This window comes from Camelus ferus, chromosome 16 (genome assembly GCF_009834535.1).
Source record: "Camelus ferus isolate YT-003-E chromosome 16, BCGSAC_Cfer_1.0, whole genome shotgun sequence".
Taxonomy (NCBI): Eukaryota; Metazoa; Chordata; class Mammalia; order Artiodactyla; family Camelidae; genus Camelus; species Camelus ferus.
This window is the reverse complement of record NC_045711.1, coordinates 31,525,823-31,552,642: the sequence shown is the minus strand read 5'-3', so window position 1 is coordinate 31,552,642 and position 26,820 is coordinate 31,525,823. Positions and strand designations below refer to the sequence as shown.

The 26,820-nt window shown below is 54.2% G+C and overlaps 1 protein-coding gene across 1 annotated transcript in view; it reads right to left on the bottom strand.

The window, feature by feature from the left end:
• Positions 1 to 26,288, bottom strand: part of CACNG4 (calcium voltage-gated channel auxiliary subunit gamma 4) — a 57,580-nt gene extending 31,292 nt beyond the window's left edge. The window contains exon 1 of the mRNA XM_032457037.1: positions 25,828 to 26,288. Within this exon, the coding sequence (XP_032312928.1) occupies positions 25,828 to 26,047 (220 nt within the window). The 5' untranslated portion in view covers positions 26,048 to 26,288. The remainder of the gene's footprint in view (positions 1 to 25,827) is intronic.
• Between the last annotated feature and the right edge of the window lie 532 nt (positions 26,289 to 26,820).

Here is a 26,820-nt window from a genome sequence, read left to right as displayed (position 1 = left end):
TGTATTCTTTTACTTACAAGACACCCAGCTCCGTGGTCACTAGGACTAGGCCACTCCAAGGGCCAATTTGGCAGTCAGCTGAGTCTATTACAGGCTGTTCAAGTTGGGACCCTCTCCATGCCTTGTTTTCCTGTTCCAAATAGCCAGGATAATCCCAGGACCCTCCTCTGAGGGTGAAGATTAGGTAAAAGCAAGAGAGGACCTTGGCACAGTGCCTGACGCGCCTGCTCCGTGTGTGTCTGCCCTTAGAGGAAAAGCACTTTGTAACATTAGCCTTGATCTTAAAATGCTTCTTTCTTCGAATGACAGGATGTGTCAAGCTGTCTGTGTGTGGACAGGCGTGTAGGTGAGAGGGTGCATGGGAGCTCCAGCTGGGATGGTGATGCGGGGGAAAGGTGGATGGAGGGGTGTGCACCTGTCCCAGGGCCCAGCCCAGTCCCAGAGAGGGTGAGAAGCTGCCTTTTTCCCCCAAATGCATGCTCATCGCTCTGAGCGGACAAGGATGTCAGGGTGCGACCCACAGGCAGGAGCAGCCCAGAGTGTCTTCTAGCAGCCGATGACAAGCCCCCGGAAGCCAGTGGCCTGGCTGGCCCAGCCTCTCAAAGCCCATGTCTCCAACTGAGCTCTAATTCACAGGGCTGCTGCCAAGGCTCATTAATAAATGATGGAAAACCTCTCAGCAAATGTCGAGCCCTGAAACAGTGCTGTGCGGCCCCCATGAACGGTGCCAAGCAGCCTCCGGGTGGTGAGGCCAGCAGGAGATCACTCACGACCAGTCCAAGCCTGGGCAGTGAACTGGGGCCAGTTGCTGACACGTGGGGCCACTGGACCCAGGGGTGGGCGTCCCCTCTGGGGCTTCCCTTGGGGAAGTCAGAGGCAGCCAGGTTCAGATGCGAATCAGGACTGCCAGCTGGAATCAAAAAGGTCAGCCTGATCAGCGTGTTCTCTGACTCTCTGGAGGGCCAGAGAATCGAGCAAGGAGAGGAAAGACTCACAATCCTCACTGGGAGACCCCCTGCCTGGCCTGGGGGCAGTAAGGGTGTAGGACCAGCAGGAGGCATCCCCAACTCTCTCCCTAGAGACCAGTCCTATTTCAGTGCCACAAGCCCACTGTCCCTGTCCCCACAAAGCTGGATGTAGGGAGGCCTGCTGGGGGCAGTGGGCTCCCCTCAGAGGTATGCATTTACATTCTGAGCCCCTGAACCTTCTTTCATAAAGGGCCTCCAGGTGCCCCCACAGACAAGGACCCCATCTTTCAGAGAAGTCCTGTTTGGGGCATGTTTATACCCACGGTCCAACCAGGACAGATCCAGATTTTGTTGGGCCCTGAAGTTTGCATTCGACAGGCCTTAAAAAAAAACACAGTTACAAATGCACAGAATCCAGACCTAGGAAGGGACTCTGCAAGGGAAGACCTGAAGCTTCGGCTTCTTGAGCATCATGGTAACCCCACTTTGTGCTGACCTTGTCCGGAGAAAGCGATGTAAACAGCACAGCCCCCCTCCCCACCAGCTGTCACCTTCTCACCCCACATCAGGCTCCGGGGAGCCTCGAGATGCCTCAGAGGGGTGCACACCGGCAGCTCCTGTCTGACCACCGCCCCCCCCAATCCACCCACAGTAGGGCTGCTTCTAGCTGGCTTCTGTACACAGACCCCTCTGTCTGAGAAAGATGGGCATGGTGGCAGGCAGGGCTGGGTCCCTTTTGAGCAGCTGGGAGGACCTTCTTATTTGATATAGACCCTGTGTCTGGGAGAATCAGTGCTAGGTTGAATGAATGAATGGAGGAATGAATGAATGTGGTTAAGTCTTCGCGGGGAAGGCCGCCTCTAGGTGAGTCTTGAAGGATGCACCCAGTGGGGTGGGCAGGTGGCTCCCCCCGGGGAGGACCCACGGGCATCCCAGCAGGCGCGGTGGGAGGTGAGGCTGGAAACACAGAGCAGACAGTGGGATCTCGACGTGGGGCTCTCCTTCGATGTGGCAAAGCTCAGCCTGCAGATCGTGCCTTCGCACCTCCGATTTTTGAGTGCTTCAGCATCAGGACCAGTTTACGCCCTAAACATACAAGGTTTCTGGCCCTCGGATGGCAAGATGCCTGGCTGGTTGTTCAACTCCTCCAAGAATCATGAACGTGTGGTCAGGAGCTGTCAGGTCCTCTCCAGGACTAGCGTTTGGGGGCTACACAGGGGGTGGGGCCCACACCCCATCCAGGTGGGAAATCCCTGCTCTGTACGAGACTCTCCTGAGGGTCACGACAGAGAACATGCTGTAAGTGCCAAATGGACAATGAGTGGTGACACAAGAGAAAAGACATCGGCCACCGACCCGCACTCCTTGCACCACCGCCTGGCTCGGCGCCTGGCAGGAAGGTCGCCCCCCACCCGCTGTGGGATCTGGCATCTGGGAGGAGGGGAGCCACGCTTCACACTGTCCGGGGAGGTGGTTGTTTTGTTAGGGGATCTCATTTCAGCTTCACTTTTCTCCAGACGAAGCTGCAGTGATTCCTACCACTTGGGAGCAGGGGAGGGGGCAGCAGAAACTGTAAGACAGGCGTGCCCTGCCGGTGATCGGGCTGGAGCCCGGCCAGGCCTTCTGGCTCCGGGGCCAGGTGCCGTCCACGTGCTCTGCCCATCCTGTGTTCTCCTTTGTGAAGGAGATACTCTTGCAAGGGGAGGGGAGGGAGCCACCGTTTCCTGAGCTCTTAGCAACGACCAGTGCTTGACGGTCTCACCGATCCAATCCTCCTAACACCCCCCTGAATCAAGTACTATCATCCCGCTTTTGTAAATACAGAGACCGAGATTTAAAGGGTGTGAGAGAAAATTCTCTGAGGTCACACCCCAAGTCAGGGACAGGGCCAGGCCCCCAAGGCAACTTCAGCTTGGTCTCCAAGTCAACTTCGCCTGACCTTGGTTGGCAGAATCCTAACATAGTTCCCAGAATCCAAACCCCTTGGTGAGCTCGCCTTGAGTGTGGGCGGCACCTGTGAAAGGGATGATTAGGTCATATTATATAAGGCTCCACTGTGGCGGGCTGGAGGGGGAGCAGTTAGAGCGACTCTCCTGCCGGCCTGGAAGAAAGCATACTGCCATGTCGTGAACAGCCGGTGGGGCCGTGTGGCAAGTTTCTGTGGGCGCCCCCAAGAACTGAGAGGCCCCTGGCTGATGGCTGGCAAGAGAACGGGGCCTCAGTCCTACAGCCACAAGAAACAAATTCTGCCAACAACCAGGGAGCATGGGAAAGGACCCCAAGCCCAGAAAGGAACGCAGCCCACAGACACCTTGATTACAACCTTGGGAGACCTGAGCAGAGGCGCCAGCTAAGCTGGCCTGGACTCCCAACCCACAGCAGCTGTGAGATCATCAATCTGTCGTTTTAAGGCACGAAGCTTGCAGTAATTTGTTAAGAAGCATCAAAAACAAATATATTTCTCATCCAAACAAGCCCATTTTTGCCTTCAGCAGCCCCAATCCAGCCTTGAAAACAGCCCTGGACCCAGAAAGAAAGAAAAATATTCACGTTGCCTCAGGAAAATTATTTCATCTCTCTGAGACTCGGTTGCCTCGATTGTAAATGGGGATAAGACCGGTCCCTACAGTAGAGGGTTGGTGGGAGGATTAAATGAGATGATGTGTCTTTCTTCTCAGCCTACAGAGTGAGCTCTCAAGACACAGTTGCTAACAAAATTGACTTTCTTTTCTTTGAGGTTACCCTCTCTCGGAGGGGGACACAGGCAACAATTCAGGAGGCTGGCCGATTGGGTGGTTATTCGCAGAGTTGAATTAATTTCCGTCAGTCCTGCCATAACAAAACACCAACAAACAGGGATGGCTTAAAACAACAGAAATGTATTCTCTTCCCCTTCTGGAGGCTAGAAGTCCAAAATCAAAGTGTTGACAGGGCCCTGCCCTCTCTGAAATGTCCAGGGAAGAATCCGTCCCGTGCCTTTCTTTAGCTTCCGGTCCTTGCCCGCGGCCTTTGGTGTTCCCTGGCTGGTAGCTGTACCACTCCGATCTCTGCTTCTGTCTTCACGTGGCCTTCTCCCTGTGTGTGTCTCTCCTCTTCTTCTAAGGACCCAGTCTGTTGGGATTAAGGCCCATCCTGACTGAGTATGATCTCAACTTGATCACATCTGAAGGGACCCGACGGCCAAATAAGGTCTCGTTTACAGGTACCGGGGTTAGGACTTCAACCCTTTTGGGGACACAATTCAACTCAATCACACCCCAGTGCTAAAGATGTTGGGAGTAAAAAGCCCTCAGCTTCCTCCTTTTTCCTCCTCATCTAACTCTCCTGCTTTTTCAACGCTTTATCCAGGACAGAACCAGAAATGGGAAGCCTCTACCCAGAACTTTCTTGAACGTTCTGTCCCGAGAGAGGTGAGGAGCTTCAAATTCCTGGGGACCCTCTGAAGAGCAGAGGGGACCGTGAGCTGTTCGGTGCGGTCCGAGCGGTGGGAGAGGCAGGGGCCAAATGAATCAGAGAGACGATGGGAGGCGGGCCCTGCAGGGGGCCCAGCCGACCTGCAGGCAATAGGCAGACAGGGCAAAATCTCCACTGACGGAGCTGGATTTCTAAGGACACCAGAAAAGCGGCCTCCTCACTTCAAATAAAAGCTGGTGCTGCAGATTCCGGCGGCCTCCTCCTCTTTCCCCGGCTCCCCTATCCTCTGTCGCGTAGAGGGCAGTGTGCAGGAGCAAGATGGATCCGTCCAGCGGCTCAGATGGCCAGACTGGCCGAGCCGCGGGGCACCGCGGAGGAGAGCGCTCTGAGCCTCGATGCTTGTGTCCCAGCCTGGTGCTCCCACTGCGGCCACAATACATGGCGGGCTGCAGGCAGATGCCTTCCAGACACTGTCACACGGTTTAGGCACCGGCACATGGGGACCCATGTGGTCAGGCTGTGTCCTGTTGGGCCAGTGGCTCTGTGGCCCTACAGTGTGCAGTTGCACATGCCCTATGCACACACAGGGGAGGTGCGATCACGGGGCAGATGCACGCATGTACTACAACTCTGCTTCCTCCCTCGCTGCAGAGCTGTGGCGTGCACACGCCAGAGGCGTGGCTCATCTCAGCACACCGCTGCCGTACACGAAAATGCACACGCAGACCAACGGTAGACACTGCTCACCATCCACACGGGTGCCTGAGAGTCCCTGCATCCCAGGGAACTACACTTCCCAGGCTCCCTTGCCCTTTGACTTCAGGGTGTGCTCAACCGGAGGCACTGGAACATGAGAGGGCGGAAGGTAAGGAGAAGTCAGCATAATTTCCTCCTCTTCTTTGGGTGGTGTTTGCAGCAGCTGCAGCATCTCTTCTGGGAGTCCAGTTCCTTCTGGGAAGTCCCTCTCTCTGTGGTCTCATCTTCCTCCGTGATCTAAACACCTGCTGATGGCCTGGCCTCTGGACACTGGTGAAACCACCTCCTCTTGCTTCCTCTCCACTGTAACGGTGGCAGGCGTCCCATGGTACCCACATTCGGCTCTTTAGCTCTTCCGTCACCTGGGGCATCAGCTCCCTCTATTAAATTTCCTCTGTCTAAAGACACAGAGTGGCCTCTGTTTTCTTGGATGGCCCTTGGCTGATAGAGGAATAGTAATGGCCATTTACTAAGCACTTAGAACGTGCCAGTGACTCCTACACGCATTATTATCTCCTTGAATTTTTACATGGATGGAGGATGGGGTTGATATATGGACTCCATTTTGTAGATGAGGAAAATGAGGCTCAGAGAATTTAAATAACTTGTCTGAAAAGAAACTCCCATTTGAACCCAGTCGTAATGGAAAGAACACAAGCTTTGGGGCAAACCTCATCTTACCCATTTAGCGGCCGTCTGTATGCAGGCAAGTTACCTATCTTCCTAAGCCTGCATTTCCTAGTTTCAGGACATGCCCACCCCCCCAAAATGGAAACCCTGTACCCATTAAGTAGTTACTCCCATTCCTCTTTCCTCCCAGCCCCTGGCAACCACTAATATGCCTTCTGTTTCTATGAAGACGTTGGGTATGTTGTATAAAAGGAATAACACAGTATGTGGCAGGTAAGCATTGGATTGTGTCCCCTTTCTGCCAAATTCAGATGTTGAAGTCCCAACTCCCAGTACCTCAGAATGTGGCCTTATCTGGACATAGGGTCATTGCAGAGATAGTTAAGAAGGCCCTTAGGATGGGCCCTAATCCAATATGATTGATGTCTTTATAAGAAGGGAAAATTTCACAATGCACACAGGGTGAGCACCCTGTGAAGATGAAGGCAGAGACCAAAAAGCCAAGAAAAAACAGAGACCCCTGGCAGCCACCAGCATGTTGGGGAGAGACACAGAGAGATTCTCCCCTACAGCCCTGGGAAGGAGCCAACCCTACTGACACCCTGATTTTGGGCTTCTGGCCTCTGGAGCTGGGAGACAATACATTTCTGTGGTTCAAGCCACCAGCTGGTGGCCCTTTGTTACAGCTGTCCTTGCGTTTGTGTGTGACCTCTTCCACGTAGGATAATGTTTACAAGGCTCATTCGCGCTGGAGTGTTTCCTGTCACTGTGCTCCCAGTCCTCTAGGGCTTAGTTCTGTTGTGTTGAGAGCTAGGGCCACTAGACCGTAAGTGGTCACTCTCTCCCAGCGAGCACTGCGGGATGGAGACGTGACCTGCGTGGGGAGGCCCACCGGCGTGCACAGTCCTTCCAGGAGACACAGCTGAGGGGACCTCAGTAAGAAGCTGCTTCTTCATGGTCACACCTGGGGGTTCCTGGGGTGCAGAGCTACCCCATATGCCGCTGAGAAACAGCTTCCAGCCTGCGTGGCTCCACTCACTGCCCCAGCGAAGTTTCCAGCTCTCACCCTGCATCCAGGGGGTAGGGGCCCCCCCCAGGGTTGCCTCACAGTGTGTTGCTCTGGAGCTTGGCCTTGGGAGCCAGATGGCTTGGGTTCAAATCCCAGTGCCAGCTCTGCCACTTGGGAGAGTGACTGTAACTTGCTGTGCCTCAGTTTCCCCATCTGTGAAATGGGGATAGTTAAATAGCGAAGAAATCAGCTCCCACATGAGAGCCTTGTATGGTCTTCTATAGACCAGCTGCTATATAGGGCCCCGCTGTTCCCCAGACACGCCCTGAGCTCTTGCCCTGGAGCTGGACTTTTCAGTCCCACTCATAAGGTCCTCTGTTCCTCCCAGTGTCCTGTCTTGCTTGGTGACACAGCACCCACCCTGTCACCCCAGGACGAGCTCTCCCCTCTCCTCCCCGTGTCTCCAAGACAGATCTCACGTGCATCCTCTGCTCCATCCCGTGTCCTCGTTAAGGGCTCATCTCCCCTGGGCTGGACTCCTCCAGAGTTTTCCTAACAGGTCTCCTGGCCTCTAGCCTGGCTCCCTCCACTCCATCCCTCGGAGCAGAGCCACTCCTTGCCCGGAGGTCCGAATGCAGGCTCCTGACACGTGTGAAGAGTGCCAGCTTCCGGCCCCACCTTCCTCCCCGACGCTGGCTCCTGGGCCTCCTCCTATACTGGGCTTTTTGTCTCAGCAGACCCAAATTTCTTCGGCATTCCAGAACCAACTGTGTCCCGTACATCCCAAGTGGCTCACTCGGGACCTGGGATACAGTAGGCACGCGCTAAGTCTGGAATGCCTGAGCGCGTGCCCGCTTCAGAGCTTTGCCTGTGCTGGTGCTCTGCCTGGAACCCTAGCCTCCTTCCTATTTCCTTAATGAATTCATGCTCATCTTTCAAAATCGGTTCAGATGACTTGGCATCTAGAAAGACTCCTGTGCCCACACCCCGTGCCTCAGAGGGCCTCCCTCTCCCCACTCTGTGCAACTGCAGCTCCTTGGATCTGTGTGTACTGTCACATTTCTGCACGGAATTGTAATGGATTTGGGTGTCCTGCTGTCTCCCTTCTGATTTCTTTGAGGAACAGGATTCTATTTTTCACCCAGGTGCTCAATAAAATGTCTGTGGAATGAATAAAGGATGAACAGATGAGTGAATGAATGTGTGAATGAATGAAGACGTGACTCTGCACATTCAGCTCCCTCTGCCTGCAGACTCCTGCATGTTCCACAAGACGCAGAGCAAATGTCACCACCTCTGGGAAGCCTTCCCTGATTTCTCTCTGGACTGGAGAACAGCATGACAAGCTTCTCTTAACCAAGGATCCCAGAAGAGCCCCATCCACTTAGGAGCCATTAAAGGGCAGGCCCTACACTATTCAACATGGTAGCCAGAGGGATCCTTTTGGAACCCAGGCAAAAACATGTCAGGACTCTGCTCCAAGTCCTCCACAACTCCTTCTTCAGAGTAAAAGGCCAGGTCCTTACCAGTGGCCCCTCTCTGACCCACATCTTCTGCTCCCTGCTCCAGCCACTCGGCTCTTGAAGGCCCACGACACCTGCTATTCCTCTGCCTGACCTGACTGTCCCAGACACCTCTGCAGGGCTCACCTCCTCACCTCCTTCAGGCCTGTCCCTTTGAGGCCCACTCCAGCCACTCTATCATCACAACCTTCACCCTGATGCTCTCAGTTTTTTCTTGATTACTGTGTGTCTCCCCTGTGACAACAGTCATTAGCACGAATCGCTGTTCTATTTACTGCTGGGAAAACTTTCCCTACCACCTAGAATGCTGCTTGGTAAGTAGCAGGCACTCAGAAAATGTTTGCTGAATGAATGAATGAACTTTTGGATGCCCATGATTCTGTCCAGGGGCTGTTTTTTCAATTCTCAATGAGTATTTGCTAGATTTTAACACAGACTCAAAGAATGTACGGGTGGAGAACTGGGGGAGGGGGCAGGATGAGGACTGATGGCAATGTCTCCCAGGGCAGGGTACCAAACAGTTTTTCAAAACCACAGTTGCAGAGTCGAGAGAGAGCAGTCTCCCAAGGGGTTCTGCGGGTTCCATGAGAGTCTATTGACCATCAGGCGCGTACAGGTGGGAGGTCTCGTCATTCTGAACAGCTCTGAATCACGCAACTCGCTGAAAAAAGGAACATCATTTTCCTTTAGCAGGTCAAGCAGACCAAGCACAAAAACAGTTGCTGGATGAATGCCTGAGTGAAGAAGTGAATCTTCGCATCTTCAGAACTGAGCACAGGTAAGTGCACACGCTCCCGATGAATATTTGCTGGATTGATGAGAATTGAAGAAAACAGAGGCCAGGAGGTGGGGATGGATGGGGGCAGGTGAGGGCTGGTGGCAGGCCACCTGAGGGGGCTTTGTCACCCCAGAACTGTACTTGTCTGTTTTTAATTTTTATTGAGGGTAATATACCGAGAGCAATCCTAAGAGTGCAGTTTGATGGTTGTACGTCTACTCTGGGTAACCATCACACAGATCAAGATATAGACCATTGCCATCCCTCTTGCCCCCTCCCAGTCCGTTCTCCACAAAGGGAGCCACGTTGCTGACTTCCATCACCCTATATTAGTTCTGCCTGCATTTCAACTTGATATGAATGGAAGCATACAGTATGATCAGACTCTGTTTTTCTATCTGCCTTTGGTGAGTCGGGAGTCACCACGTGAATGCCAACAATTGGAATCTGGGTGTGAAAGCATGCTGGCAGGTGGCATCCCCTGCAAAACGTGGGTTCTGGGGGTTTGAAGTGCACAGTTACTGCCTCCTTAAAGGAGCTGTCTTGAGCAAAATGATTTTCACCTTCTTTGCTGAGAGCATCCCATCTTAAGAGCCGCCCTCGGTCTGACAGCAGAATCTTTCCTTTCCAGGCTGCATGAGTCAGCCCCGAGGCCCGGCATCGTGCGCTGTTCTGGTCACGACGCTGTGCCCACCTCTTCCGAGAAGCCTGCCATGCCAGCCTGGCCCACAGCCAGCGTCTGGCAGCCACTGAGCTGCACCTGTGGGGATGGGTCTTGCTCTGTCTTCACATGCAGCCCTCCTCCTCCCACCTTCCCTCAGCATCAGCAGCCTTTGCAGTGGCCCCTGGGTTCCCAGAGTCACTGTGGCAGGCTTGGGACATTTACAAGACACTGAGCCACTCCACAGCCTCTCCTCAGGGAGACTGCTTCTCTTCCCTGACATGCAGCGGGCACAGGAGACTTTTCAGCATGGGACTGGAGACAAAGCCGGCGATGGGTTTTAGAGTTGGAGCCCGGGATGCAAATGCTGGCTGTGTCCCAGTCCAGAAAACCTGCCTCCATCTCCCCGCCTCCCACGAGGGAAGTGCTCCCCGTGCTGTGTCGTAGGGATGAAAGGAACTATGCAAAGTGCCTGCACATGAGAGGATTTCAGATGTCATAGCTATCGCTGTCACGGCTCGGTGAAGAGGAGGATGAAATCTGAAGCTAGATTGTGTGGATCTGAATCCTGATTTCAACACGTGTTCGCTCTGGGGTCTCGGGCAAGTTGCTTAACCTCTCTGAACCTCAGCTTCCCTGTGTATACAATGGAAGTAGGGAGAGTACCTACCTTACGGGGTGGCTGAGGATAAACTAAACCATGAATCTATCTATCTATAAAGTGTTTGGGACAGTTCCTGGCACATAGTAAAGGCCAGATAAGTGACAGCTTTCTCTCTATGCAGATGCCTGATTAACTAATAGTCCGCTAGATAATTAACAGTATTCAATCATAGCTGTTACAGGGATGACATATGGAAAGGTCTTGAGATTATACATATAGTGCTCAGTATACAGTGAGCGCTCACAGATATTTGCCCTGATTTTAAAAAGAATCTGTGCTGTGGATCCTACACAGAGAAGTGAGCAGGAGGGTGTGGGATGGATAAGCAGGTAAGGGTGGGGGTGGGGGGACAAGGGCTGTTAGGCTTTGCAGGGCTGGCCTGGCCCCCTTCCTGCTTGTGGGCAACTCGACAACCCACCTCTGATTAAGGGGAGGGTCCCCCACGGAGCTCTGGACCCCAGCACCTCCTAGAGCTCTTGGCACCAGCAGCCATGCCTTAAAGGCTTGTTGCTTGAAAGCCAGAAAAAGGAGCTAGAGAAAGCGCCCAGGTTTAAAAACAAAAAACAAGAGAACCAGGTAAATTTCCTTCCCGACCCTCCAGAGATGGGGAGACCGAAGGATGGCATAAACACCACTTCTGAGCAGATGAAGGGCTCTCAAGGCTGAAGATGAGTGCTTTGTTTTCAGCTCCGGGAAAAACTGAATAAGAAGGACTAGACCTCGCCATTAGAGGCATGGAGATTTTGATGAGACTCGAGAAATAACTTTCCAGCTCAAGTATCGAGCATCTCAGCCACAGACTGCCGGACGTGGATGCCTCTCTACCCATGCACTGGCGCTTTTATCTTAACTACGACTGCAGCTAATGGCTAAAAGCAGCGCTAATGAGCACCTGGCAGCAAGGACCCCTGGTAGCTGATTCCTCATCATTGATTGGCATTTGAAGGGTCAACTGACTCACCGAGACAAAGAGCAAGGGATGGTTCACAACGGCGGTGCAAGTCACAGCCGACCCTGCCTTTCCTCCGATATTTGCCAGGCAAAGACCTTTTCTAAAGAATTTACACAAATGGAATTGGCGATGGAAAAACTCTGAGACAGAAGAAGCCTTTATCTTACAGCATTTGAGGATTTTTTTTTTTTTTTTTTTTTGGTTGGTGCAACGGAGCATGCTTAAACTTGCCACAGGGAGATTTTTCAGGGAAAAATAAAAAGCAAGCATCTTCTGTTCAAACTTCATTGGATTCATATTTTAAGAAACTTTGGCCTGTCTGGTTCAGGCAGAAAGATACCCCCGAAGGAAGATTTCATGGCAGAGTTCTTATATTAAGTGCTTAGTTTTACATATGTGATAAAAGTTTGTAAGAGCATATATCTGGGTTTTATTTACTGTTCACTTACTGTAGTGGTCACTTTGGGCAGTTTTATTGTACGAGATGGATTTCTAGGAATGGAAACCCAGTGTGTAAATCGTGCTTACAGGAAATAAAGATTCAATGGTGGATAGCTCGAAAAGGCTTTCATCCAGGAATCACTTTGGTTATAAGTCAGGGGTGGCCTGTAATCAAACACTGACAAAAGGTGACTGGGCATGATGCCTGGAACGTGTTCCTGGATGCGTTTAAGATTGAAGAGAACAGACACCATCAATGCTGAATGAACGTACAGACCCATTCATCTGTCTGAGGATTGGCGCTTTTTAAAATTAAGTATCAGGTTTATGTACACAACACATGTATTCCTCCCCAACACAATAGAAAATTTGAAAAAGACAGAAGGCGATAAGTCACTCAGAGTTCCCACGACCATCATTTAAAAAAAAATTTCTTTTGCTGGATTTTTTTCCCAGTATTTTTTCAGACCTCATAGAACAGCCACAGCCGTATTCACATCTATTCTGTACCAGGTGACCTTTAGAGGTTTCACATCTGTGGGTTTTTGATTCACTCAATTTGCTATTTAACAGAATTCCCCTCATGTTTAATAACCCTCTTAATAATCACGGAGTTAAAAGAATACATTTTTATCTACTCAGTGTCTCCAGAACTTTCAAAAGACTGCCTTGAACAGGAAGTAAGAGAGGGCTTGTGTGATTTAAATATGGCAGACCAGAAAGGAAAAGCGGGAGGAATAATTAGAAACACAAGTTAGGAAGAAAGAAAAGGAAGAGGGGGAGGGAGGAAGGATGAGGGCTGGGCAGGAACAAATGAACCCATAGAAGGGGGCCGACTCGTTGACCAGGTGGATGTGGTCCTGGTGGGGGCGGTGGAAGTGGAGGGAGCCCAAACAAGGACCCTTGGGCACATCGAAAGCCACCAAGTGGGAAGAGGAGCTGACCAGCGTGAGGATGGGGGACAGGCCAGGGACCAGCAGGCAACTCCCCAAGAGATGGAACCCCAGGACCATGGCCACCGGCCCCAAGTGGCCGCCAAGGTGCAAGAAGGAAGACCCTCCAAACGGTTAAGCAAATGGGGCCTCTCCACCCACCAGGCATCTGGCCTTGACTCACACGCAGGAATCCGTGGGCAGAAAGATAACAAAAGCTATTTTTCATGCAAGAGGAGTCGGACATCAGGAAAAATCAGAGCCCCTTTGTATGACATGCCAAACTGCTGAAGCGAGAAAATGTCTCGGGCGAGGGCTCAGATGCGAGCCGGGAACAGCGCGCTCGCCCTGGGGAACCCGGCCGTCAATGCGCGCTTGTTATCGGGCCGGAAGCAAGCGCCGGGCGGCCTCCCCCCGCCGCTCGGCCGAGACGAGCCGGTGACACGGCCTTGGCTGGACTATCCCGGCCCTGGAAGGAAGCCTGGGTGTCCTGAGATGTCCTCGGGGAGTCTTCGGGGAGCCACTCTCTTCTCCCAGCTTGCAGTGTGGACTGGGGGCTGGGGTCTCCCTCTTCTGAGACCCACCCTCACTGTGGGCCCCCTTCCCCTGTAGCCCCACGCACAGGGCTTGCTTTGGGTTAGCAAGTGAGAGTAGTCACCAGGCTTCGGGCACCGTGTTCCAGCCCCAAGCCAAGTGCTGACACAGCTCGTCTCGGCTCCTGCCAGCAAATCTGCACGGTAGATGTTGCTAACACACCCATTTTGCAGAGAAAGCAACTGAGGCTCAAAGAAGGTGAACTGGCTGGTTGGAGGTCTCACAGTTAGTAGGAGACAGAGCCTGGACTCAAACCCTAATTCGCTCCGGGATTGGGGCCCTCCACCACCACAGCCACGGCCATGTCCCCCCTCCCCACCCCGCCCCAAGATGCCACTCACAACAGCTGCTGTGTATCTCAAGTTTATCCAGAGGCAGATGTACGTGGAGTCCCGCGTGCATTTCCCATTTCCCATTTCCCAAGACCCAAAGAGACAGGCCTTGTTAGAGCCCCCAGGAGGAGGCCCTGACATCCAGATGTGTTCTGATGCTCTGCCCACACCCTGCACTGGATTCTGCTGCGTGTCTTTTCTCCTGCAGGTTCCCCAGAACCAGAGAGTAAGTTCCCCAAGACCTCTCTGTACCCACAGGGCCCAGCACGAAGCCAGGCACTCAGCAGGCGGCCCATAAATGCTAACAGAGTGATGGAGTTTTAAGTAACATTGCTCTCCATCTCCAAGGCAGCCCCAGGCCCTGCGTACTGGTTGTGGTGGCCCTCGGAGAAAACGAGATGGTTCCAGCACCCACCTCTGTTCCCCACCCCAGCCACCAATTTCTGTGCACTCAGGACGCTCCAGTATCGCCTCCCCTCCAGTTCCAGCTTCCCCTGCCCCATCCTTCCTCCAATCAAAGTCTTTTCTCAGGATAGAACAGGACACCCAGGCCTGGCTATGTAATTTTGAGGGTCCAGTCCTGTGCAAAATAAAAAACGTGGGTCCCCCTTGTTCCAAAATGATTAAGATTTTCAAGATGGTGACAGCAGAGCATTAAATGATGTGTAATGTGCATGAATACAGCCCTGGGGACACCAATCATTTTTTCACATGACCTATTATTACTCGGATCTGGATTTTTCTAGGGCAGTCTTGATTTAAAATTTTCTGCATCCCCTGCCTCCTCCTCTGCCATCTCGCCACCAAAACTAAGCATGTCAACACTTCAAGATCTCAGTAACACCTCCTATATTGCCTCTCATATCTACAACAACACGAGAAAATCTGTCCTCTGCTCTTTTGTCTAGAATTTTGGTTCAGAAAAGACAAATGCCTCAGTGCTATTCGTCCTGTCAGGGAACCAGAGGCAGCGGGGTTCAATGGTCACAGCCTGACATCTCCTTACAAGGGGATCTGTCTCCATCCAGCCAGCAGGTAACTCCCACATCCGTGTCTGCAGGCCAGCCCTGCCTCTGCCCTGTAGAGAGAGTGGTCTCCCAGCGCTGTGCACTCAGCCCATCCGAAGCCGAGCTCCCTTGTACCCCCCCCCCACCCCCAGGACACTCCTCCTTGGTTCTGTGTCTTGGGGAATGGCTCACCGCCATGGGGTGTCTACCATAATATCTCCGTTTTACAGATGAGAAACAGAGGCTCAGAGAAGCGAAGGAATTCGCCCAAGGTCACAGAGCTAATGCAGGGTAGGATGCAAACGCAGGTTTCTTTGACCCCCAGCCCTGGTCCTATTAACCGTCACATGGACTTAGTTCAGAGATCACCTTCCCTGACTCCCTCCTGGACAGGGAAGTCCCCAATGGGAGATGATAGGGAGGTGTGTGGGGCTAGATCTGCAGGGCTTCAAAGATCAGGGAACGAGTCTGACTTTATCCCAAGTGGGATGTGGTCCCATTGATGGGTATCGAGCTGGGGAGTGACATGATCTGATATACACTTTTACAAGAGCTTTCTGGCTGTGTGTGAAGAAGGGCTAGCAAGGGGGTGGGCAGGAGGGACAGTGGGAACACCGGTCAGTGGGGATGCCCACTACTTGGGGCATCCAGGCGAGAGATGACAGAGGCTGGGATCCAGGTGGAGGGAAAGCCGGCAGGGCTGGGGAGGGCTCTAAGGAATCGTGCCAGGATGTCACAGGAAAGGGGTTTTTAGTCTTGTCTCTGTGGTGGCCAGCACTGTGCTGGGCACAAAGCAGACTGTGGGAGAGGCAATGGGATGATTCTGTTGAGGTGAGAACACACTAACCAGCAGAAGCGAAAGCAATGGCTGAGGCTACCACCAGCCTGCAGGTCCTTGCTGACGTGTCAGGGTGAAGGGGGCCAAGCCAAGTGTTTCTAAGAAAATGAGCCTGAAGTCCTATCCCCTCTGCAGTGCCTCTGTGAGAGCACAGCCACGCTGTTTTTCACAGTACTTTGCCAAGTAACCTCTCATCGGATATTCACACAACCCTGGGAGGGAAGAGGAGGACATGGTGAGGATGGAGGAAAGAGGAGGAAGAAAAGACGGAGGGAGGAAGGGATGGATGGGGGATAGAGGCAGAAAGGAGAGGGGAAGGATGGAAGAAAGAGGGAGATGGAGGTAGAGAGGAGGGAGAATGAGGGAAGGATGGAGGAAAATGTAGGAAAGATGGAGGGAAGGATGGAGGAAGGGAAGGAGGGAAGGATGGAGGGAGGAATGAGGGAAGGAAGGAGGGAAGGACGGAGGGAAGGATGAGAGAAGGATGGGGGGAAAGACAGGTATCATTTACCAATTTGACAGCCAATCAGAGGCTCTAGGAGGCTAAGGTATATGCAGAAGATTGTGCAGATGGTTAGTGGCAGAATTAGGACCAGACCACAGGTCTCCTGACTCCCACCCTGATGTTTCCACACTCAGCTCCCCGTTCTCCTTTATCAGAACCCTTATCCCTAGACACTGGAGTTCACAGCTGTAGTCTCTGTGCCTACCAGGAAATGGGATGAGGGGATGAGTGCCTGGGTGGCTGCCATCACCACCCTGGGCGCTGCCTTGATGCCAGACCCTATTTCAACTCTTAACTGAGAACGCTCAGGTTCTGATTTTATGGTTCACAGAAGCCATTCAGAGCAGTTCTGCCTTTGAGAGGTGATGAAACAGTGCTGCATTCTACACCGGCCTGAACATCCCCAGGGATGCTCAGCTTCTCCCATTCCCAGACCTTGGAGGCCCGTGAGCTGACCTGGGGCCTCACTCAGCTCAGCTGCAAAGGTTGGCTGACTTACTTGTTCTGGGAAAACTTCCAAGTTTCAGGAAATATGGAAATAGAGAGAAGGCAATCATACCTTGAATATCTACAAGATGCCAGGTGCCATGAGGGTTATTTTGCTGTGTTTTCTTGTATTTTTTACAACAATCCCAAGGATTGATTCGATGATGCCCCCGTTTTACAATGAAGGAACTGGAATTCAGAGAGTTTAGGTAATTTATCTGAAGACACACAGCCAATTAACGGCAGAGTCTAGACTCAAGGCCAGGTCCACACGACTTCAGTGCTAGATATCTGATGCTGCCACTTCCATGTGGACTACAAAGGGTTGGCAAAAGTGAGCTGACACAAGCACGCAGCCCGTCTGTCTCCCCAGGGCCAGGAGGTGACAGAGAGGCTGACGGCAGGTGAGCTAGGGAGGCTAACAATGTTTAATTATTTGTTTTTCTTCCAGGCTCTGGAGCTGAATTTGAGTCCAGGAACTCCCCTGGATCTTTCCATATTCTCTTCTGGAGATGGGGCAGCGGCGGGGTGGGGGTTGAGGCGAGTGGGGAGACACACAGACGGCACTTGCTGGCCACCCTGCCTCTGTGGGCTTGGCTCGGTAGGAGGCACAGAAGGGCTGGATGCTGTAGTGGGGGGGTGCTTTGCTTTGGGTCTGCAACCTCAGAGGTGGGGGAGGGGAGTAATAGGTGGGGGAGGGGTGAGAGCAGCTCCAGTTAAAGTCCAAAGGCCTTTCCAGCCCAAGTCCCTTTGTGACTGGGGGACCTAAATGCTTGAGGAGTCCAAGGACAGACTTGGGGTTGACTTTATGGAGGACGTTGACTTGAAGGACAGATTGAAGTTCAGGGGAGGATGGGTGGAAGGAGGGATGATGGAGAGATCCTGATGTTTTGCGGAGCAAAAGGCTTCTTCTGACCTAAGTACATCCTTGGTTCCAGCAACCCAACAGGGCGGCTCCCCTGCCTCCATCCTGGCTCCAGGGAAGAGGGAGGGAAGGAGGAAGAGGAGGAAGAGGAGAGGGCCTGGTGCCAAGGCCAGGCGTGGCTAAGGGTGAAGTCACACCCTGCATCCTCGGGCCAGCAGGGAGCCTTGAGTCTTCGAAAGGAGGTACCATCTGCTTTGCAAAGACCCTGGAGCTTCATTTGGAGGGTCATTTGGACCCCAGCCCCATCTTGATGCTGCAGGGGTATCAGGGAGCCCTCAAAATGCGAAGGGGCAAAGATGTCTAGCCTGTGCCTGGATGGCCACCCTCACATCCCCCACGTGTGGGCAGTTGGCAGCTAACTTCTCCGTCTGACTTGCAGCCCCCACCCAGGAGCCTGGGGGCATAAAGAGGCCCTGGCAGACTCGATTCCACCCAGGGTTCTCAGAACAAGCACGCCATTTGGGGAACGCCTACTCTGTAAGTGTGTGCTCAGTACTTCCACGTTCCCTGCCTCATTATTCCATCTTTCAGACACGTAAACAAGTCAGAGAAGTTGAGTAATCTACCCAAAACTACACAGCTACCTGCAAAACTTGGATTTGAACTCAAGTCTTCTCTCCCTCAAACCTGGCCTCCTTCCTCCATCTCATGCTGCCTTTTCAACAGAGTCCATCTTAATGGGACAGAATGTCCCTTCTACAAGGAGATGCGGGGCACATTTCTTCCAGGCCTCTGTATCCGAAACAGCTAGGCTTCTCTTGAGCCATTATTTCCTTTTATTACATGTGCCCCGTGGCCTTTATACCTGGGCACGTTCTTCTCTTTGTCCCAGCCCAGGAAGCCCAGAGGCAAGTCTGCAGCCCACCTCTGACAACCCAGCCAGCCTTTACAGCAGGTGTTTTATGCACCGACTGCACTCAGCCATCATCTATTTTCCTTATTTCATTCTAACTTCCATCTCAGTCCCTCACCTATTTCGTAATTTATCTTGTCCTTTCCTTCCTTCCTTTCTTTTTTGGTTGGAGGAAGAAGAACTAAACACACACAGTAAAATCATGTGATGTCATGTTCACGGCTTCAAAAAGTTTCTCATATGAAGAAATTGATCTATTAGGAAAAAACGTCCTTGGTCTGGTACCAGGTCCTGACTTGCAGCTCAGAAAAGATGGTCTCATGCAGTCCTTCCCAGAGCGCCCTGGGGGTGAAGAGGAAGAACTGTGGGGGGAACTTGAGGGTGGACGTAGGCAGGCCCTGCCTGGCCCATCCTTGGGGGTGAGAACCAGTCTGTTCTCATTTACAAGCTGTTCCCTGGAGAACCAGCGTGCGCGCACACACACGGGACTTAACCGTGTTGCAAGTGGGGTGCTGGGGCAGAGAAGGCCCAGAGGAAATGAGTTCCTTCCTCTTTCCGCACTTCTGGCGGCCTACCTCGTGCTACAGGGGCCTGTTGCCCAACCTTCGCCCAGGTGCCAGCCCGAGGGGAGGCTGTGCGGGCAGAGCCCTAACCAGGCAGCCCCCACACCTGCTTCTGCTCCCCGCTCTTACTAACCAGCCATGTGACCTTGAGTAAGTCGCTTTGCCTGTCCAGCCTTGAGGTTCCTTTGCTTGCAGAGTGTGAGGATTAGGCCACTTCAGCAGTTCCCATCCCCATGGGGACACATGCTGGGGTGTCACAGGCAGGGTGAGCTGGGTCACCGGTGATTCATTACTCTTAGGAAAGGAATGGAGCTGGGCACCCTTGATGCCTCCTAAAGCTGATGCCAGGTCATCCCCTTAATAGAGATGCTCCCCGTCCCCCGCTGGCAGTCCATGCGTTTTTTCCAAGGAAAAAGAAATGAATGGAGTTCTTATTACCAGGAGTTACCAGGAATTAGACCTGCCCTTGCCCTTGACCTCAATGATGCTTCCCGTAGAGCAGGGGGTTCTCCATGGGGGGCAATTTGACCCCACCCAGGAGACATCTGGCAAAGTCCAGAGGTATTTTTGGTCACTACAACTTGGTGGGGGGCGCTGTAACTGGCTTCTAGCTGGTGAAGGCCGGAGACGCTGCGAAGCCTTCTGCAATAAACAGGATAGCCTTCACAACAAAGAATGATCCAGCGCCAAGTGTCAAAGGTACCAGGTTGAGAAATCCTGCCCTGTCGTGAGGGGCAGTGGTGACGAACCCACCACACTTGGACTATTAGGAGTCATTGTGGTTCTCCTGAGTTGCACTCCACTCCACTCGGCCCCAGCCTCCCAGTCTGGGCACCTGCAAGAATGTCCAGACTGGTCTCCTGGTGGCCTCCCCTGCCTTCCAGAATCTCCATTCCCCACGTGCAGCCAGCAGATCTTCTGAAAACAGAAACCAGATCACTTTACTCTCCTGCCCAAAACCCTCCAGAAGCACTGACCCCTCATAATATGAAGCAAATAAAGCAGGCTCCTGACCTTGACCTTGAAGCCTCCTGCAGACCCCTATGCAGTGATGGAGCCCTGCCCACCCCTGCTCTTCGCTCATGCTCCTCCATCCTCACCAGGTTCTTTCCTGCCTCAGGGCCTCTTCCTCTCCCTGGGAGCTCTCCCGCCAGCCTTCCTCTGACAGCTCTTTCCCGTCCCCTTGACCAACAGCCACCCAGCACACCCCTCTGTCTGTTTTTGTCAAAACACTCATCAGTACCTGGAAGTGCCAGCTACCCCCTTAGAATGTCAGCTCCAAGAGAGCAGGGACCACGTCTGTTCTGTGCCCCCTGTGACTCAGAGCCCCACACGTCTGACACAGAGCAGGTGCTCAGTGAGCATGTACGGGAGAATGGGGGAATGAATGAATGAAGGAATGAAGGAATGAAGGATGCCCAGTAGGCAGGTGACATATCCTTTATATGTATGTCTTAACAGAGAAAAGGTTGAGAGCCACTGAACTAAGTAATCTCCAAGGCTCTTCCAGCTGGAGAACCCAGCTTCCCATGAGTCCACTTCGAGGCCACGCTGAACCTTGTTCAACCTGGAGGCTTTGGGTGGGGGCTCTCTGGCTGGGGCTTGTGTGGCAGAAAGTCAATGGTGGCAGGAATGTTCCTGATCAACCAGGCTCCACTTTCAGATGAGGAGACAGAGGCCCACTAGGCTCTCCAACACCCTTGATCTGATCATCTGAGGCCCCTTCCGACTGTGCTTCTGGGACTATGTGCAGAAATCCCCACAGTTTTGGCTGTCTAAGGAGATGGATATAGGAGATTTATTTTAAACAGCTGTTGGTTTCCTACTGAGCCCTTCTGAAGCCCCTGACATAGGGGTCCTCCAAAGCTGGCTCTGCAGTGAGGCCATTAAGTCAGGCTGGGGTCCACTAAGATCCCCAGCTTCTCTTCACTAAGTCAGCTGGCTCCAGCTGGTTTTTCCTTATAAGAAGAGAGAAAAGAGTAAAGGACACAGGAGGGTGAAGAGACAGAGCAGACACGAGAAGGGACTGCCAGGGCCCCTCCTGAATGATTAGAGAGTGAGCACCAGCCGTAGAGCAGGGACAGGAAGGAAGAACGTCTGTTACAGACTGAATCTTTAAGTCCTTCCCAAACTCATATGTTGAAGCTCTAACTCCCCAGCGGTATTCACAGGTGGCGCTTTGAGAGGTGACTAGATTTAGATGAGGTCACGAGGGTGGGGCCTTCAGGATGGGATTAGTGTCCATTCAAGGAGAGACCAGAGAGCTAGCTGTCTGTCACATGCGGACACAGGGATCAGGTGGATCTGTTTGCAAGCCAGGAAGCAGCTCTCACCAGGAACTGAACTGGCCAGCACCTTGATCTTGGACTTCCAGCCTCCAGAACTGTGAGAAATAACGTCTGTTGTTTAAGCCATCAAGCCCATCGTGTTTTGTTACGGAGACAAGCCCCTCACCTGCCCCTTCCCAAATCTGGTCAACCTCAACTGTGATACAGACAGTGGACAGCATCCCTGGTGCCAGGAGCCGTGGCCTTCTTAAGCCTCATTTTCTCCACCTAGGAAAGGCAGATGATTAATATTTACCTTGAAGACTCGCTGGCAATTACATGAACGAATGCTATGTCCTGCATGAAGGTCTTCAATAAGTGATGGCTGTTATGATCAACTCGGGAGGGCAAAGGAGGGCCCGCGGGTGAGGTAACCAGCTGGCAAGCTCGCAGCTGCAGGAAGGAAGCCTGCTCTCTGCTCTCACCCACCTGAGCCTGATTGGACAGGCTGCCTGGGAGTTATTGCAAGAGAAAATGAAAGCAAACACAGACAGGAAAAGCACCCAGCCCAGTACCTGGCCTGGAGCAAGTGGGGAAAGGATGTTATTTGGATCCAAACGTCCCTGAATGATCCTATGTCGGGAGTGTGGTTTAAGGCAGGGCTTCCCCGTGGACCTGTGTGAAAGGGTTCCAGGTGTGCTGGAAGAGTGGGCCCCTACCCCCACCTCTGGGGACCTGGGCAGGTGCCCCTGAGATAGTCACGGATGGCGGTCCTCTCCGTCCCCACCCCCACGGTGCAGTGTAATAACTTCTCTTTCTCTGTGCCACGGTGTGGATAAAGTCTGGGCACGCTGGTGTGAGATACTGCCCGGGTAAGGGAGGTGAGCATGACTGGGGCAAAGGACCCTCTCACTGTCTAAAATATCTCTAAACCTTTCCCAGTTAATGCCCAGGGCAGAGCAGCTACGGGGCCATCAAAGGCTCGGAGAGCACTGTGAGTGTGTTGGGGAGCATGGAGGACATGGGAGGGGAGGGGTGCTGCTGAGGCTGAATTTTGCCAGGACCATTTATTCTAGACCCAGAGCTCTCCAGATGGCAGCACAGAGATGGTCCCATGTGGACCCTGGTGTCCAGCAGCCCAGGTGAACACTCCGGGGCTGACATGGGTGTGGGGGCTTTGCACGCTGATATGAGCTGCTACCCCTGGGGCGCAGGGTCTCCTCCTCCCCTCCCATGTTTATATGAGGTCTCCTGTCTCTGGCACATAGCACATGCTCCAGAATGCTTGTCTACCTTCTCTACCTTGCTTAATTCCAAACTGCATTCAAGATTGAACAAACATTGGTTGGTGGTAACTTTGATCAAAAGTCCACAAAGATTGATGCCTCCTTTCCCATGGCCCCAGCTTTGGGCTCAGTGTCACCAAAGATACAAAGCAAGAAGGAGGTGGGGGTCTAGAGGACAGAAGGAGCAGATGGCTCATTGTGGTGGCAACAGGCTAGTCCAGAACACGGTGGAAGAAGAGAGAGAGAAGAAGAGAGTGTGTGTTATGCAGTTTCTGTATGGGTTGTACGGCCTCACTTCTAAATGCCTTCACACTGCCGCAAGCCACCCTCAGAGCTGGGCTCCACTGGGTAGTCAAGTACTTGGTTCTATTTTTAATGGTAACCCAGAAGATGTTTGGGAAAGGGCAGGATGACATGGTGGGAAGAGCTCTGTAGTGAGACAGAGCCTCAAATCTGGCCCTGCAGCCTCTGGGCAGGTGCCTTGCCCTCTCTGAGCCTGCTTCTTCAGCTGGAGATGGCGGGGAAGACAGCCTCCTCTCAGGGCTGTTGTGAGCACACCGTGCGGTAACACTCACCAGGCTCTGTGTCCTGGAGGATCTGACACTTGTCTACTAGAGGGGCAGCGGGGAGACCTGGCTTTGGGGGCAGTAAAAGCTGAGGTGATGTCAGCCCTGGTGAGGCTGGGAGGAGCAGTTCTCTGCACGCAGCCCTGCCAGACTGCATGGAGGCCTTAAGTACATAGAGGGCTGGGCTCTCCTGACCCCGCAACATCCTTTATGGGAAACAACCAAAGAAACTGGACCTGCTGTTTGTGAGTTGCTAGCAAACCCTTCAGCGTCCCGCTGTCACAACTGGTGCTTTATTAGCTGCCTGCTGCAGTATTTCCTCAGCTTCAGCATAGAGGTTTGATCTTTTCATCTTTTTCCAGCTAATGCTTTGGGGTACTTTGTTAGAGAGCGGGTGAAAATAATGCATCGTACACACAAAAGCCAATATTGAGGTTACCATGGCCCCAGGGAACGGCCTGGGGTGTGTGTGCTGTCCGGGTCTCAGCCTGGACGCTCGCTGGCAGGTGGCAACATCATAGATGTCAGACTGCTGTCGGACTCTGCGATGTGCTTTTATGAGATAAGCTGGCAGGTTCCGCCCAGGCTGAGGGACGGTCACGATGATTCTAGTGCAACAAGGAATCCGGAACCAGCTCTCCCAGCTCTGGGTTGGTCTGAGGATGTTCTGGCCCTTGGAGGTGGCCCGGTTTGGCCCTCAGAACCCCTGAGCTCTAGGTGTATGTGTGTGGTGGGGGGTGACAGAAGCAGCCCAGTTCTTTCGGCGAAGTCCCCCAGATGGCAACTCCCCACCCTCCCTCTGCCAGCGGAGCCAGCTGCCCAGATCAGCTTGGGGCTCTCTTGATGAACATCGAGTGCAAACGGCTCGAGGCAGCTGGCAAGATGCTAAGTGCAGCATCAATCCTAATTAGGATGAGAAATTAATAAAGGAGGCATTCGAGCCACTCTGCAGAGGCCAGGCTTGCCGGTGTGGAGGAGTTAGTTCCAATTTCAACTGGGAAACTGGAGGGCTTGGGGTCCCCATGTGTGTCAGGCTGATGACAGTGGCATGACTTACTGGACCACATACACAACACCATGGAGCCTGTGTGGTAGAACAGGAGGGCCCCGGAGCCCCTGTGTCTAACTCAGGTGCTGTGGCAGGTAGTGACGTGGGTACATCCTCCAGATGAGAGGAGTGGGTGTTCATGATCTTAGCAACTGCACAGCAAAAGTGATGTTTTTCAAAAGAAAAAAGGAGGATGTGATTGTCGGCCCACCAATCCTTTGTGTGGCTGTGTTTCCTAAACTATTGATTGCACATTCTTGCTCCTGGAAGACTCCACTTAGCCCTGGCATTAAGCTCCAAACTGCAAAGGGCAAAGCCTCCTCGCTTGGGAGCAAATGCGGGGGGCAGAGGTGGGCAGGCCTCCAGATGAGAACAGGCATGATCTAGGGGGCAGAGGAAGGGGGCAAATTCAACCTCACCAAGCCAACCCAGCCAGCTTCACAAAGCCTCTTTTGACATGACTCCACATGCGGCCAGAAAAGGGGCCATCTCTTTAAGAGCTCCCTTCCAACCTCCACGAAAATTCAACCACGCTCAACTATTTGCAGGGGCTATAACTGCAGTAAGGAAGGCTAGGTGTGTGGGAGAACTTCCCGAACAACTGAGGGGCGGAGTTAACACTCGGGGAAAGGTTGGAGAAAGAGAAAGAGAAAACGCTGTCCAAGGATTTTTGAAAGGAACGCTCTGCCAGCTTCCCCCATCTCTTTTCCAATCTGAAAGCCAAGACCAAGCGGCGGACCCGTCCACGACCTGGCTGGGATCAGATCGCCCTTGAACAGCCACCTGTTAGTTCAAGTTCCGCAGCAGGGCGGGCGGGAGGCGCTTAAGTCGGGCGCATGTCGCCATTGGAGGTGTCCGAGCCCCTCCCCCGGAGGGAGCGGTCCCCACAGTCCCAGGGCACCCAATCCCGGTCCCCAGAGGCATTCCATCCTTACAGCACGCACTACTCGCCGTGTCGCGCATCTGGGGGGAGCAGCGCCCCTCCCCTCTGTCCTGGACCGGGCGGCCACGCCCCTCCCAGGCTGTTCTCGGTCCTAGGGACACCCCTGCTCATTCCTGTTCTATTGCTGATTCCCTGCCTTGGGACGACGACGGAGGGCTCCCTGCCCTGGTCGGGGGAAGACTCGGTGACGCTCTTCTCCCTTTCTCACAAAGCAGGGAGGAGCAGGCCATTGGCTCCGTGGAAGAGTAGGTGGCGGAGCAGGGTCTCCGGCAGGCGTCGGGCTTGGGCGACCTGGGTCTCTCAGAACCGTTCGGAGCCCAGTCCCCCACTCCCACCCCTCGGCCCGGGCCTGGAGCGAGCGCGGAGGAGCCCCGGAGCTCCCCGCCCCCGGCCGGCCCCGCCCCAGGATGGCCAGTTCCCATAGCAATCGCACAGACACCGGTTGCCAAGCAACCTCTCCCCCTCCTCCCTCCCCTCCTCTCCCATCCGCTCCCCCCAACCCCAGCCTCCTCCCGCCCCCTCGCCAGCCTCCACCTCCCCCGGGGGCGCCGGCGCGGCCCCTCGGGATTGCTCCGGTCTTGGGCTGCGCGCGCGCGTGAGTTTCGGTGTGTTTCATTGTGTCTGTGTGCGAGGGGGTGTGCGTGTGCCAGTGGAGAGTTTGTGGGATCGGTGTGTTTGGGGGCGTCCGCAGCCAGGAGGGCCCCCGAGGTAGTGCACAGCTGGCCGCGAGGAGACCTGCGGGTTCGCTCTGGCTCCTTTGTGTCTCGCGTGGAGCCACTGCCGCGCCCACCCCCTTCCCGGCCGGCGCCCGAAGCAGGGTGTGTGTGTGTTTGTGTGTGCGCGCGCGTGTGGGGCGGGAGGTGGGGGGTGCCAGGGCCGGACGTACCTTCGATGCAGCACACCCGCCACAGCCCGGAGTGGGTGAGGTCGCCGCGGGCGCGGCGGGGCGGGGGCCCGTCGTCCATGGTCAGGTTGGTGCCGTTGCAGATGTGCGCGCTGGAGTAGAGCCAGTAGTCGGTGCCGATGGCGATGGCCATGAGCGAGAAGGCGGCGAAGGCTCCGGCCGTGGTCAGCAGCATCTGCAGCCCGCGGTCGCATCGCACCATGGTGGGCGCCTCATAGTCCGCCGCCCGCCGGCCCGGCCCGCCGCGCCCGCCCGCCCTCCTCCCTCCGCGCGCCGCTCCGGGGGCGCGGGGGCTGGGGGGCCGAAGGCCGGGGGGCGGCGCCGCGCAGCGCGCTCCGACCCCGCGCCCCGGGCGTGCCTGCGCTCCGGCCGCTCCGGGGCTCAAACTCCGAGGCGCGGCGGCGAGTGAGGGTTGCGCGGGCCGCCGGGCGGGTTGGCGGCGACCGGGAGCTCCTCCCTCTCGGCCCGCCCTCCCGGCTCGGCCCGCGCCTCCTCCCCGCGCCCTCCGCGCCGCCGCCGCCGCCGCCGCCGCGCTCCCGGCCCGCGCCCCGCTCCTCTCGGCGCCGCCCCTCGAGCCTCGGCCCCCACCGGGTGTGCGCTCCCCTCTCTTCCCCTCTTCCCCCTGCCCGGATTGCCTCTCCCTCCCCGCCTCTCCCCTCTCCGCGCTCGCGCGCGCTCTCTGCTCCTTTTCCAGGGTTCATTCACATTATTAGAGCGAAGGAAGCCGAGGCACGGGTTCCCCAGGAGGATCGAAAAGAAACCGTTTTTGCAGCCTCCCCACTTTCCCAACCCAGGACACCCCGCCTTTCTTAAATGGCCCTGGGGACTCTTGAATATGTGGCGTGTGTATGTCTGTGTGTGTGTGTGGTGTCCCTTCTTCCCTATGCACGTATCTGTGCTGCTACCTGGTGATGAATGTATAGGGTGAGTGTGGGAGTGGGAGTGTTCAGGTCAGAATTCCAGAAGCCCCAGATG